The sequence below is a fragment of the Triplophysa dalaica genome, chromosome 9 (assembly GCF_015846415.1).
Source record: "Triplophysa dalaica isolate WHDGS20190420 chromosome 9, ASM1584641v1, whole genome shotgun sequence".
Taxonomy (NCBI): Eukaryota; Metazoa; Chordata; class Actinopteri; order Cypriniformes; family Nemacheilidae; genus Triplophysa; species Triplophysa dalaica.
The window spans coordinates 4,387,131-4,402,395 of NC_079550.1; the positions used below are offsets into that span (position 1 = coordinate 4,387,131).

At 38.3% G+C, this 15,265-nt stretch overlaps 1 protein-coding gene across 2 annotated transcripts; it reads right to left on the reverse strand.

The window, feature by feature from the left end:
* Positions 1-282: 282 nt before the first annotated feature.
* Positions 283-12,869, reverse strand: LOC130429068 (interleukin-1 receptor accessory protein). 2 transcript variants are annotated; one of them, XM_056757436.1, is made up of 13 exons: positions 12,696-12,869; positions 11,986-12,038; positions 11,586-11,702; positions 9,299-9,387; positions 5,105-5,387; positions 4,553-4,739; positions 4,204-4,375; positions 3,716-3,787; positions 3,499-3,631; positions 3,262-3,410; positions 1,458-1,601; positions 1,233-1,376; positions 283-1,161 (listed from the first exon to the last, which is right to left on the reverse strand). In XM_056757436.1, coding segments are annotated over exons 3-13 (1,824 nt in total). In that variant the 5' UTR covers positions 11,588-11,702; positions 11,986-12,038; positions 12,696-12,869; the 3' UTR covers positions 283-712. The 2 variants fall into 2 exon arrangements, with proteins under 2 accessions (XP_056613414.1, XP_056613415.1); XM_056757437.1 differs by lacking the exon at positions 12,696-12,869 and adding an exon at positions 12,128-12,657.
* Positions 12,870-15,265: the final 2,396 nt, after the last annotated feature.

Consider the following 15,265-nt stretch of genomic DNA (forward strand, 5'->3'; position numbering starts at 1 on the left):
ACGAAGCAAAACTGAATTGGAATAGCATGTGAGACATTCTTTTTTCATGGGTAATTTTACACATGTTTGCCATTTCTGAAAATATACTGTATATACAGTATGTATACAATATCAAAGATCCATGGTTTAGTCTTTGTGTAGATTATATATAATGCAAGATTGCGCTTAAAAGTTCAAGGCTCAGGGTAATCAAAGTTTTTCAGGTTTCTGAACTTAATATGTCTTCATCTTGTGAACACGTGTTTGGTTGTGGTTTCTGACAATGAAATGAATGAAGCATGATTGTACAAAATTAAAACATTTATTTATCATGTAAATATGTTCACAGAGCATACTGGACATGACATGATCATTCAAAACAACAACATAAATTCAAAACAAACATGCAAAGATAAAATATGAAGATGAAACATGAATGAATGACACGACGATCTGTCCCAAAATATATAAAATACAACATGACATTTGAAAGCACCATTCCACAATACTGTTTTTTAAACGGATAGCGCTGGATGCTGATTGGATGATAGTTGTAGTTTATGATAAATATAACCTCACCGAACTACAATTGCATCTCTGCACAGCACTAATAGCTGATGGATATTTTTGTTGCATAGCAACATACGGTAGAATAAGCCTTTAAACCTTTTATGTACATATAAATAAAAAAACTGCGTATTAAATAATGTTCCTTTATGAAGGCAATTGTGTACTACACAGCACATGAAGAGCAAGAATCTTTCAGTTTCTGTTTTCCGGTATATGTGTTTTCCGTGTGCATGATGGGTATGTTTGAGTTCTTGTCTGTGAGTTGTGTGTCTGTGTTCTTTGTCAGTGCTGTGTGTTGTGTGTGTCGTCTTATAGGCAGTTCCAGCTGTAGTTCTTTCCAGAACCGTGAGGAAACGGGAGCCGATTTCTCTCCCTTCCACCGTATGAGCGTCAGCGCCAGACGGGCCCGACGGAGCTCTTTTACCCAGCTCTGCCTCCGGACCGGTTTGAACTGGATCAGAACCACCCTGAGACTGCCGCCCTGAATCATGCTGGTCAGACCGGCCTGCAGCTCTAACAGGGCCTGAGTCCCGCGCACTGCGCTGCACGGACTCACAACAACCACCAGCCTGCGACTCAGACCCACAAACCTCAGCGTATCGTCTGTTATAGCTACACACACAGATACACGTTAATACTGTCACACGCGCTCAGACATGCAAACTCACACACGCATAACTCACTTCCTCCAGGGAGACTGTCTCTGTCGAAAACGCACACGGAGTAACCGAACTCGGTCTCTAGAACCCGACGCAGTGTCGACAGCACAAACTCCTCTTCTTCGCTGTTTCGTGCATATGAGATGTACACGTCGTACTGCTTGTCGTCTGTAAAATAACAGATGCGTTTCATCTCGGATCACAAAAGACCACAGGCATAAGAGTGTGGATTTATGTGTGTGTTCTCACCTGTGTATCTCTCATCAGAGCCGAACCAGGAGCGATAGACCAACAGAAGCTCCAGCCAGAACACGTGATAGATGACAAACATCATCAACATGAGAGCAAGAGTCACACCCAATCCACAGCCTAACTCGATTGTGGGCACATACTCTGTATAAACAGATAGACACGGTGAAACAAATGAGAGAAAATAACCTTTCAGGCACGTCCACAAATAAACCATTGATTATAAATTAAAAAAACATTTTGTTGTTATTTAGGGTTTGGGTTAGTCTACAGAAAGGTCCAGTAACTCATTAATAAACAATACGAATATTTAATGAAATATTGAAAATATGCATATCACAGTAAATGAATGATGATAATGGTAACGCTTTACATAAAGGTTCCCTTCATAAAGCATTTATAAATGTGTTCATTAATGATTAATAAGTCATTTACAAGTGCATTATAAAGCAGTTAAAACAGCCTGAATAAAAAGGGGGATTTTGACGAAATACCTACCAAATAGTGAGCCATTTTTTACTCACGTTATAAATTGTATTTAGTCATTATTTATTTGACTTGAAAAAAGATTCATTATTATGTCAATGTTTTTGCAAAATTGCCTGTCAGACGGGAAGGTGTTATTTTTCCCAATATTTTATATTTCGTATCCTATGTCACTTTCAAACTATGTTAATTGCCTGATCCAATTCCGAATGTTTTACGGTGCCGTCCAGAATCCAGGTTCTGATTTATAATACATTTGTAAAAATTGTATTAATCATTAATAAACACAGAAACATAAATACATTCTCAAAACAAGTTCTTTAACAAGCATATCTCTTGTGGAGATGAGTTAGAGCTAAAATCATAAACATAACGGGGCAGCTAACTAAACCCATTGTTACTAGATTACCTCTTCCAAAGAAAAAGAAACAAAAGACAAACTACTGTCCTAAAGTTCCTTACTAAGAGAAAAAACAATGATAAAGGAAGTTTACAAAAACAAAATGGCACCCCAGAACCCTAACGCTTCTGAATACGTAATGAAGTAAGATAAAACAACAATCAAACATTTCCTGTGGGGGAAAAACATCACAATAAATTGTAATACTTAATGGAGAAGGTAGAAAAACCGCATGAGACATCACAACTGAATAAGAACAATCAAACTACAACTTATTTTAAATATAGTTCAAGTTGATTTCACCAGCTTAAAGCATTATTGTAGCGCATTACGTAAATCACTTTTCAAGTTTTTGCATATTTCATTTTTCTTCAATATCGTACAACCTTAAAGGAACAGTTCACTCAAAAAATTCTGTCATCATTTACTCACCTTCGGGTTGTTTCCAATCTGGAAACATTTCTTTGTTCTAATGAGCACAGAGAAAGATATTTGGACGAATGCATGTAAGGGGAAACTTAAGGGGAAAGTAAATGAAGATAGAATTGTCATTTTTGAGTGAACTGTTCCTTTAAATATAAATAAAACTATTAAGATGAAATGACAACATTACATTTTTCGATTTCTAATAAGCATCAGCATGACATTTTGCTAGTTCAGATTTATTTTCAATTAATTTCAGTAACATTTTCACATAGTAAAACTTTATCTAATGTCTAAAATGATGATATATTACCCCACTACATGTTTCACATAATACTATGTATTTTATTCTTCTTTGTATGTACATGTAATAATTTTCCTGTTTTCTTTTTGTTCATGTAAAGCTGGTGTACAATGCAACATTTAAAAAAAAAAAGTTCTACATAAATACACTTAAGTAAAAAATTATCAAAATGTAGTGTTGTGTGTATTTACCTTCTAATTTGAGTTCAGCTCTGCTGCTGTTGAACCCTTTACTGTTTCTAGCCGAGCAGCTCAACTCCCTCAGCAGGTCATCAGAGGAGAAATCATCCACGAACAGGAGCCGCTCTTTGGTTTCATCCCCGTGATATTCTGATACAACCCTACACACACACACACACACATTAGTAGAACACACAGACCTAACGACAGACACAGAGAAGCACAAATGTGTGATGGTGCCCAGCGTACGTGGCCTCAGGTGAGCTGAACCGTGGGTCGCCGAGTTGTTCCACGGTTTTCCCATCAATGGTCCACCAAACTTCCGGTTTGTCTTGATCCAGGTACGGGAGATGCGTCTGACAGAACAGTTTCGCCCTTTTCCCTGAAACATCAACACATCGACATGTTAGTCAGCCGAGAGTCAAACAATAGCATGTGTGAAAGAGCAAAAAACAGCGGCACTCACCCACAGTCACAGAGTAAATCTGATCTTTTGCAGGGTTTAGAATCACAGGAACTTTACTACCAACATTGGGAACTACAATAGAAAGACATTTTGAAAACAATAAACTGTCTATTCTGTTAGGAAAACAAAATGACACAATTTGAGTACATTCTTTACTTGTGTATTGTATGATTTTATTATTGAATAATATGTTTAATTCTGTCCTTCTGACATTTTGCTTTATAAGCATTCAGTGTTTTTACTCTTATTGTACACTACACTACACAGCTTAGCTGCTAAAGCTGTGTAAATACAAATACTATAGTTTTTGTTATGCTCATAATGAACACTTCTAAACTAAACTAAACTAGATAAAGAGAAAGAGACAGGAGGCGCATGTGTGCACGCGCGAAAGATAGAAAGAAGATGATAGCATGTTAAACTTTAAAAACATTCATTCATTCAGATGAATAGATTGAAGACATAAGACGAGATGGCGAGTCTCTTACCAATAGCTTTGATGTTTATTGTGCGTGTGAAATTGAGCTTGCGTCCGTTCATCTGATATGAAACCACACACGTGTAGAGACCCGCAAAAGCCTCCATCATCAGGTGGATTACAACATCATCTCCCTTCACCTCAAGTGATGATAGAGATGAAAACACAACAGCGCTGCACATCTATATAGAGAGAGAGAGAGAGAGAGAGAGAGAGAGAATTGCTTGTTGAAGGATAAAATAAAAATAACTGCAACTCCATAATGGCTGATTCTTTGTGCGTCACTTTAGATAAAGATGCTCTTAAATGTAGAAAAAGTTCTATAGATGAAGGACACAATCACACGCAGTGGGACTCACGTGGTACCAGGTGACAGAGTATGTGCTGTTTGGCAGTGTGAGCGTGTGCAGGTCGGGACAGCTGAGGGTTCGATCGCTCTGGATTGGGACAGACAGGTTTAAATGAGGCCGAGCTCCGATGTCACAGTCTCCGTCCCGCTGAATGACCTCCAGCTGCACACCGATCTTCACACACGTCGAAATGTTCCTACAACACGCATATAAAGATTTTACATCCCGTCTTCTGCAAACACTCCGTGTTCAATCGAAATTTCTACACACATGGTGATTGTAATGTAATATGATTAAAATGTAATATTTATTGATTAAAATCTGTAACAATTAAGGAAGAGATATTTAAGATTTACTACAAACTCTGTGTTACATACACATCTAGCACATTTAGGCACATTTATTCACTCTCATGTGGTTCTGCAGAAGAATGAAACTCATACAGGTTTGGTTTGAGGCTCGATTTCGCTGCTGTCGATTCAGCTAAATCAACCAGTCAACTTTCAAAATATGCATCTTTTCCTACTGTGTTAATCTGCATGTGTATGTGTGTGCGTTTACCGTAGCATACAGATGTACAGTCCAGCATCCTCCACTGTGGCCGGTTGGATCCAGAGGTATTCTCTGTCTTTGTGCAGTGTGCGTAGCTTTAGGTTGATGGGTTGTTCCAGATCGTGTGTGTTTTTGTGTCTGTACCACAGTAGAGAAAGACTGCTGTTCTGAGTCTGACTGTAGCTGTAGAGCGTCGGATGAGAGAAGAGAGGACAGTAAAGCGGCGCCACCTCACCGTCATACACACGCACCGAACCGACACTCCACACACCCCAGTCATAACACGGCACGTCTGAAACACACCCAAAAAACAAAATGAGATTAACATCACTGCAAATATGAAACGCACAAAAATCACTGCACATCCAAAACGAACACGTACATGTCTCCTCAGGGTTATATACACACAAGAGTGGAAGAAATATGTTTTCTTTATAACTCCTAATTTACTATTTAGTTCAAATTTTTCTTTACACATAAAAAATACAGATGGATGTGTATTTTAGAAAGGTGGTCCCTCACATAAGTTTCATCTTATCTGGGGGTCCCTGGCACTATTAAGTTTGAAAACCCTTGCATAGACTACTACTGGTTTTATATCAGGCTTATGATATATTCTATCCCCTATCACTATCCCAACACATTTAAACATAATAATCACACAAATAAGTGCAAGGATTGAAATGAAAAACAGCAGTTGACCAAATGATGAGCCTTTTATCTAGTGAGGAACAGTACAATGGGGGTTCATAAGTAGTACACTGTGGTACTGAGGAAAATCACAAATATAGCTAAATTAGTACACACACACACACACACACACACATTCACAGAACGGCCCAGTAACCTCACATGTGTCTCCTGTAGAATTTCAGTGTGGTAAAGCATTCCAACATGTTGAATTGATCACAGTTGTGCTCTGACCTGACACCGACACTTCAACAACTGAGAACTTCATTAAACCACTTGAACTATGAAAGAGCAATTTCTGAACTATAAAAATCTGGACTTGCACATATACACACTCTCTTAAAAAAAACACACTCAAACACACACACACACACACACACATTGCTGCAAGCAAATCGATATTTGGTAATTGAGCTATCAAATTTATGACATGAACATGGTGTTAAAATTAAAACATTAAAAAGGCTGAATCAATTACATCTTAAAACTCACACATCAGCAACTAATGCATCAATAAAAAAATGAATATCCAACAGCTCTATCTCTCTCTCTCTCTCTCTCTCTCTCTCTCACACACACACACTCGACATAACCAAAACATGAACGCAAACCCAATTTCAGTAAAATAAATGAAAGATAAGGTGATTTATTTCAGTTTTGCAGTGAAATGCTGACCCTGCTAATGTCAGACTCAATTTAAATAAATTACCTTCTCAAATTCAATCGCACAACACACATGCGTGCACACACACCTCTTTCACATCATGCATGCAAACCAAATCACACACACACGCAGAGACAAACAGGCAGGTGATGTCTAGAAGTGTCTGTGAGACGGACAGAATGAGGGGTGGGTGGGGTAGAGAGTGAGGTGGGGTAACGTTGTGTGTGTGTAATTGGTCTGTCACTTTTCGACTGTGGGGGGATTAGTCTTCCCATTAAGAGTGTCTCAGTACACGTGCACACACACACAGCTACAGAACATTATAAATGACCCTTTCTGGAACAATCCGTTACCCGGCCTGTGGTGGGAAGCATTTTTAATTAACCCCGCTTTCCAGAGGTCCAACCAGCCCATAATCCCGTGACCTACACTTTACACACACCTGCACATGCGCATTTAACTATTATGACATTTAACAGCACAGCTCACACTACAAATTTGTACAAAACCTGAAAATACTGCATTCACGGAACAAAAAAAGAGATATGATAATGATAAGACGAGTCTGGATAAGATGCTTTCATATGATAAAGAACAAATAAAGTAATGCTTCTACATTATAAATATTCACAGTAATATTAAAGTTACTTTTTTGAAAACCTAGATGAAGTTTTTTTATGAACTGATGAATCAACATTCTGATTTGAAATTAAATAATAAAAAAATTAGGTTGTATGGTTGACCATGGCATAGTTATTATTGTTTAGTTTTATTAATAATTGAAATTAACTTTTATTTTTAGATTTATTGTCGTTTAGATTTATGTCCGGTTTTAGTTTAAGTCATTTTTGTGTATGCTTTTGTTGTGTCTTATATAAAAATAATAATTGTGTTTTAATTTGCTAAATAAGATGAATTAATTTTACTTCTTTTTTTTATGGTTTTAGTGCTTTCAAATGATTTTATATTATTGTTTTGAGGCAACATTTAAAATTTTCATTTAGATTAAGTTTTCCAACAATTTTAAAGTCAATGTTTTATTTAGTTTCACTTAACAGAATAAATTAAATCAAAATTTTAATTTTAGTAAACTAAAATAACCTTGTTCAGCGGCCAAACAAACATTATGTGGTGGGCCGAGTAGACCTCAGCAAAGACACAAAAACTGGTGAGGTGTTTAATTTAAATTAAAACAATAAATTTAAAATAAAATATTTATACAAATTAACATGAATGTAAAATAAATAAATATATTAAAACCAAACACGGAGTGGAAGTTAACTTCGGGGTAAGCACACTCTTAAAAAAAAGTTTTTTTTCTCTAAATGGTTCCATAAAGAACATTTAATATTCAAAGAACCTTTTTGGCTGGCAAAAGGTTCTTTGTGGCAAAAAAAGGTTCTTTAGATCAAAAAAGGAATTAAATAGATGGTTCTGTCAAGAACCTTTGACTGAATGGTTCTTTGTTGAACCAAACATTTGGCATTACTGTTAAGAACCTTTATTTTAAAGAGTGATCATGCATCCGACAAAACTGTCAGAACAGGTTATAGTGATCAACACTATTGCAAAACAAACTTCTCAGTTATTTTAAAAAACACATCAGTCAGGTGTGAAAAAAGTACACTGAAATAACACAATTAGTAATGCAATACTTTGAAGTATATCTTTCCCTTTACTATAACAAATCCCTTCATTACTAAACTTGAGATTAAAGCATTACATATTTGATTGTTTGTCTCTAAAGTTCGCTTGAATTTCCTTAGAAGTTTCCTAAGAAGTCACACTTCTCCATCACTTCTCCATCAATAAAGTCACTGAACAGGCAGTGAGGTATCAAAACAGCAGTCTTTGTCTCATACTTACGAAACCATCAGTGTACAACACACACTTCCCCTTTAAACATCTAAACCTACATGGTCTCAAAAGGAAACGCTGTAAAACTAACAACGGAAAAAACAACTGGTTGTCCTGACCTCATTTTAGAAAACTGTCATACGTGTTGTTTTTCTCGTCGACGACTTTGAGGAGTCTTAGTTGTCAGTAAACAGCATGGGTGGATTTCATTAACTCTTTGAATTCTTGTGAAGATTCATGTTAACAAGACTCTCTAAAAGTCTCCTCTAAAGATACCTGCACTCTTACACACTAAAGATGCTTTAAAGGTTCATCACAGCCATGCGACAGAAGAACCATTATGGTCCCACAAACAGCCATTCAGTCAAAGGTTTCTTAAAGAACCGTCTCTTTCTTACTTTTTGTGAAACAGAACGGCTCTTCAGATGTTTAAGCTTCTTTGTTGAACCAAAATGTTCTTCTATGGCATGAAAGAACCTTTTAAAGCACCTTTTTTTAAGAGTGTGCTGCACAAATTCACTGAAAAAAAGATTCACTGCACTGGAAAATCCCCAGTTTTTAAAATGTCAAACAAACTCTCTTGACCTTTTTAACACTTGCGATTTTGCTGTGAAGGAAAAACTAAAAATGACAAGCACAACATTTCCATTGTGAGACTGGACTAATAATCCAAACTTCCAGAAACATTCTTTCAACGTCATTCTTTTTCTAGAAGATTCAGAATTATTTCTGCGGCTATGTACATACGGCACTATAATTTACGAGCGAGCAGGAGATCCCCACAGACCTCTGGAGACCTCGGCTGATTGGTGGGAAACTATAACATGAGTCTGGTGATTGGATCAATTATTTAAATGTGAGATTTGATTGGTTGGTAATAGATTTGGAGGATGGATCTTGTCTCAGGGCGAGGCAGTGACAGAGGATGCATCCTTCACCCGCACAACGACCTTCAGCAGATTGACCAATCACATCGGGTTAATCTGTCTCACCTGACTGCAGCGCCGTCTGAGTGGCAGATACGGAGAAGCCCCCCATCCTTAAAACGCAAACACAGAAAAACGTGAAGACCAGAAGAATCCTGCAAAGAGAGAGAGGGAGAGAGAGATAGAGAGAAAATTACTCAATGTTTGAACCACCTGCTCTCATTTCATCAGACGTTCACTCAGCTTATTATCAGACTCCATAAAACACTCCTGCAAGTGTTTTTACTACATGACAGCTTTAGGGGCACAAGGAGTACGAATAAAAAAAAAGAAATGAAATGAAAATGGAAACCTGAGGGAGAGAGAGAAAGAGAGCACTGATAGAAGATGGAATGAATGCATCTGAATTAGTTTTTTTCAAAGTTGATGTAATATTTGTCAACAATGTGCTATATATTATTTGCTATATTTCTAGAACTTTAACATTTAATCTCCAATAAAATGACTTCATGATAGTGAAATAACTTCCTGAAATGAATCAGAGATTGGTGCGATAAAGATACATTTATGCTTACTTTTAGTGGATGCGATTCGAGTGCAAATCAGGTACAATTCAATATGAAAATGTGTACCGTATAATACAATCTCTAGCATTTGCGACTGAATGTAAATCATACTGTTTTTGTGTCATAAATTATACCATAAAAAGGGTTTTATTTCCTTCATAAAAAGGACCGCAGCGACCCTGAACGCTACATATGTAGCCGTTGCAAAATGACCATAAATGCACATCAGGAATAACACACTGTGTATTAAAGGTGCTGTAAGATATTTCTTTATGGAACAGCATGAAGACAACGTCCCTAACAGACATCCCAAAAATCATCACTCACTGACTGAATAAATCCCATGTCCCTGAGATGCCACTAGACTCTAAACTGCAAACGAAATGTGACCGCAGACAGATTATTGGTTTTACCAGTTTTACCAGAGCAAAGGAAATAGAGCATCTGTATGGCTTGATTCAATTTAAAATGCTTCTTCCAATGTTAAAATGAAACCAAGGCCGATGAATGAATGAAAGATCCCGTGCCAAGAGGGAAAGAAGGAGAGAGAGAGAGAAAAAGAGAGTAATGGTGTTGGACAGAGACCATCTCTCCACTGTCACCCCTGCAACATACATCACACACACTCCGCTGAGTCAAAGCCAAATTCAGAATTAGATATTAAATAAATATTCGCTCATTCAATGATACATTTTTCAGGGCTTCACACACAAATATCAAAGGGGTGATATCAAACATTTTTTTTCGTAAGACTCTGTGTCAAATCAACGTTTTGTTTTTCATATATCAAACCCTCTCTCTGATACTTAAACAAATTTTAGTTTTTTGTTTTAATTTCAGTTTTTATGTTGTGTGTCTAGAATTGATACACAAACACCCCCTCACACGCATAATGAATGCCTAGTCTTCCTTCATCAAACTGGGAATAACAATGCAAAACATGACACACACGCTGTGGACTGAAAGCAGGAAACAGATGCTTCATTTGTCTCGGGACAGTCTCAGAGTCTAAGCCGAGCCTATACGAAATGATGGAAAACCCAATTAGTGCTCTTAGTGCTGCGGGTCCAAAAACACCGACATCATCTCAAAACGCTCCAGTACAGATCAAATCTCCATCCCGCTTATCTGAGCATCACAAAACGTGCGCTTTAATTTCCCCGAGATGCATTAGGGCAAAATTACAGCATCTTTGGATTTCATTAGACTCATGTCTCCAAACCCTCCTTATTGATTTAAAGGGTAAAGAGTGCCTTCAATCCCCGGCGCTCCAGAACCGCTTCATAATTTGTGCAGGAGGAAATCGGATTATGAGAAAGTGATCAATGCCGTGATCGTCCGGAGAGAGACTGATCTGGATGGGCCACAGGGGAGCGAAGACCCCAAAAAATGATCTACTGGCAGAGAGTTAGTGAGTCCTGTAACTGTGTTGAGAATAAACCCCAAATACACAATTGATTTTAAATATTGTTGATGCTACCCCATAGATTTTATAATAGTACTGTTTGTCTGTTTATGGAGCTCTTGACCACAAAGTCCCCACAAAATTCAGATGCATTAGCTTAATCAAGTTATTTTGTCCACATACATACATAGCCAAAACTGACCCGCAAACCAATAAATAAACACATTAACAAACATCTATTCACAGCCACGCCTTTAAACAGGGAGTGCGGGTTAAAATAACAAAAAAGAAATCTCTCAAACAACATACACACACGGAGTGCTGATTCATTATTTCAAGGAACGTATCATGATATTAAACCCATGGCTGTTCTTCTACTTACATTGTCCCTGGGTGGTTATAAATCGGATTTTAAGTGAGTGATGAATTCTATGGGGGTCCAGAGAGAGACACCGAGCTGAAGAGGGGCCGCAGAGGGCCACAGATCTGATCAAATAATCTATGGACAGAGAGTAAGTGGCCAATTAGTCACTTAACTGCGATTAATTCGAACCAACACACAAAAAACATGGGCATTTCACACAAAACATCACATACCAAAAGAAAAATCTGTATATAGACACATATTTGAAAATGTAAATATAGGTTAGGTATGAACATAAATATATATATCTTTTTTATGACAAATGCATACCCACAAAGAAATATTAAGAAATCAGAATGCATTAAATGTTTATGCAGGTGTGTGCTGTTAAACAGGTAATAGCTGTTTTTCTACTTACATAATCCCGGCGCAGGTTCGGTTCTCTTTTAGGTCCGGTTTAGACAGGCGTTACTGCAACAGAACCACAAAGTTAAACAGACATACAAGACGTCCGTCAGTACTGGTACCACCGCTAACTGACTGCTGGTCTCTATACGTACATCGCTAGCTCTCTCTCCCTCTCTCTCTCTCTCTCTCTCTCTCTCTCTCGTGTCAGTGGGGACCGGGAGATGATTTAATGGGCCCCTCCGCGCGTCACCGTAAATCGTTAAAGCAAACCGGCTGGACCCTCATCCAATCCGCGCGACGCGCTCGAGCGCGTATTTCACATCCATCTCACCTGCGCCCCATGACCGCGCGCTCAGGTGTAAACCACTGCCCGTTAAATCTCAACATCAGCGCGAATCACTACAAAAATCAACTCACTTCACGAAATAAGTGATTTAAAAGGAATTACACGCGATTAAGGAAAAAAACAATTGATCGAGAGCGGGAAATCGATGAGGAAATACACGTAAGCATATGTGAAGAAAAATATATCTTTTCGAAAAGATGAATGAACATTGCGGGTTGTGTCTCAGAAAGGCTGCGCTCGTCTGTGATGCCGTCTAGGTAACTTGGGCAGCTCGCTGTGTTTTGGGACACAGCCAGAGTGCGCAAGCATGAAGTTGAGCCTAAATGAACGTAACGTACCCCAGGAAGTCGAAATTAAACAGAAGAGATACACACCAGATGTGAAGACGCGTCCTCGTTGCCATTAATTCCCGAAGTTATTCGAGTCCACGTCCGCGCGTACCGTTACCGGACGTTTCCGCGTTCCATGTGAACGGAAACAACAGCGACCTACGATCAGACTCCTCCCACGGAAAAGACCGAGGGAGCCATGAGCATTTGCACAATCTCCGCACAAACACAACTCAACAAGCAGTCCTTTGCACCACATCCGTTATGATCAAACCGCACGCGCTGTAAGTTGGAGGTCACAAATTATTTGGAACAACCTGCGATGTGTACAGACGATGATGAAAAACATCATGTTTTAGTTTATCTTGTTTATATTATATTAACAATTTTGCATTGCTGCAAAGCAGCTCAACATGAAAGAAACATTTAACCCAAAATAAACAGGTTTTGCGTAAATTCATTTTAGCGTATGACCATTAAAACAGCAATAAATGATGAAATAAGAAAATAGTGCTATAATACAATATAATAAACATGTGTTGATGTTGATAGGTAAAAACACTAACATAAAAAAAACCATCTTCATTATCTATGTTTCAGATCAGTCGGGCGCGCGCACAAGAAGGCTCGTGGCAGCTGGGCCTGGTTCATCTGCACCATGTATGCCACTTTATTGACTTAAACTAATGTTTGCATCGTGAGCTCTATTCCGCGTTTTATAGGCTATTCTATCTGTAATGTTTTAAAATAGCTTATTTACCCCCCCCCCCCCCCCATCCCGTATAAATGATTTATTATTTTCATTTTATGTCAAGTGTATAGATGACTGTCCTGTGCTTGTAAGGATATGGCAACAGTACGTTATGACGCAATAACGGGGGCTTCCCAGTGTATGAGAGAGAGAGAGAGAGAGAGAGAGAGAGAGAGACTTTAGATAAGGTGTGTCATTAGTCAGATGTGTGATTGAGTGTTGTAGTCACTGTGTGGTTGTGTTTATGTAGGCTATGTGCCACCTTAGTTATAATGTTTGTGCGCGTGTGTGATTTACAGATATGGATTTGCGTCACATTTGTAAATCATTCCGGTACTGTTTATAGTATCGATATTTACATCCAATTCATTCCTTACTCATGAGTTTTTTCCGTGACTGCTGGGAACTTTAATTACTGTGCATGTGCGTGTGTGCGTGTGTGTGAAGGATATCAGACTGCTGCTTTGTTTATTTACATTTTAATAGCTCAAATTAGATGTCTCAGTTCATAGAAACACCTTTTGTTGAGTTATGTGTAAACTCACCTAAATTAGAAAAAGAGGAGAATATATAATTCGTATGTAGAAGGTGACAAAGTTGCCAAACCAAATACCGATTCAGTTCTATTCTATGTTAGTGCTGGGATTGCTGTGTGCTTTGAATTATTTTGTGTAATACACATCTGCTGGCCGACTGCTGAGAGCCCTCTCCATAAACTCTATGATATGTAGCAGCTGAAGTTGCAGCGCCCCCTACCGATCGTCGTGATAAACGAGCGCGCTGTCAGCACAATATTTGCTGGCTCTGCACATTTACAGGCACTTTTACCTCGTTGTTAATCCTTTTAACGTCTCCTCCTAAATCCCGGGCGAGTTATGAACCAGAAGCGTGAAGATGACCTCTGTTCTCATCCTCAGATGTCAGCTTTGTTTGTAGACTATAAAGACGCACCTGACATTGTGGACTGCGATTCACCACTTCACTGATAACGAGTGACCAGCAGGTGGCGATACTTTACCGTTTTACAGATAAACGAAAATTACTCCCATTTATGATATAAACATAACATGAAATAACATTAATATATAATATTTACAATCGTGCTTTAAGTAGGCGCTGTTATTCAAAGATAATTCCTGCAGTGCATTTAAGCTACAAATTTGCTCTGTGTGTTCGTGCGTGCGCGTGCGTGTGTGCGTAACCCACAACCCTTGTGCAGCTATCAAAACCTATATACAGTCGCAAGAAATATAATGTGAACCTTTTGGATTTTCATGGTTGTCTGAATAAATTTGTCATAAAAGGTGATCTGATCTTCATTTAAGTCAAGGGTATTGACAAGCATAATGCATCTATTGGGTTGAGGTCTGGGCTCTGACCTGGCCACTCCAAAAGGCGGATTTTGTTTTCTCCACCACACTTTACAGTTGGGATGATGTTTTCATGATGATATGCCATGCCCTTTCTACGCCAGATGTAGTGCTGTTTTTTTTCCAAATAGTTCAATCTTAGTTTCATCAGTTCACATTCTTTTCCCAATAACACTGTGGAGTGTCAGTGTGCTCTTTTGCAAACTTCAGACATGCAGCAATGTTCTTTTTACTAAGCAGTGGGTTCCTTCGTTGTGTCCTGCCGTGGATACCCTGCTTTTTTGTATTGTACATTTTTGTATTAGTATTGTAGACAGAGATCATTAACAGAGATGTTAGCAAGTTCCGATGATGCCTTCAAATCTTTGGCTGTCATGCGGGGTGGTTTCTTTACCTCATTGATGAGTCTTTGTTGTGCTCTTGGTGTCATTTTTACTGGGAACCCACTTGGTAGAGTAGCAACAGTCCCAAAGTGTCTTCATTTGTAGATTGTT

Bases quoted from the DNA above. Each gene is read 5' to 3' on its own strand.
- LOC130429068 (XM_056757436.1), bottom strand. The intron at 4,740-5,104 runs GTAAACGCACAC...TGCGTGTTGTAG, and splicing joins CTGTACATCTGTATGCTACG to GAACATTTCGACGTGTGTGA. The intron at 1,377-1,457 runs GTGAGAACACAC...GTTATTTTACAG, and splicing joins CTCTGATGAGAGATACACAG to ACGACAAGCAGTACGACGTG.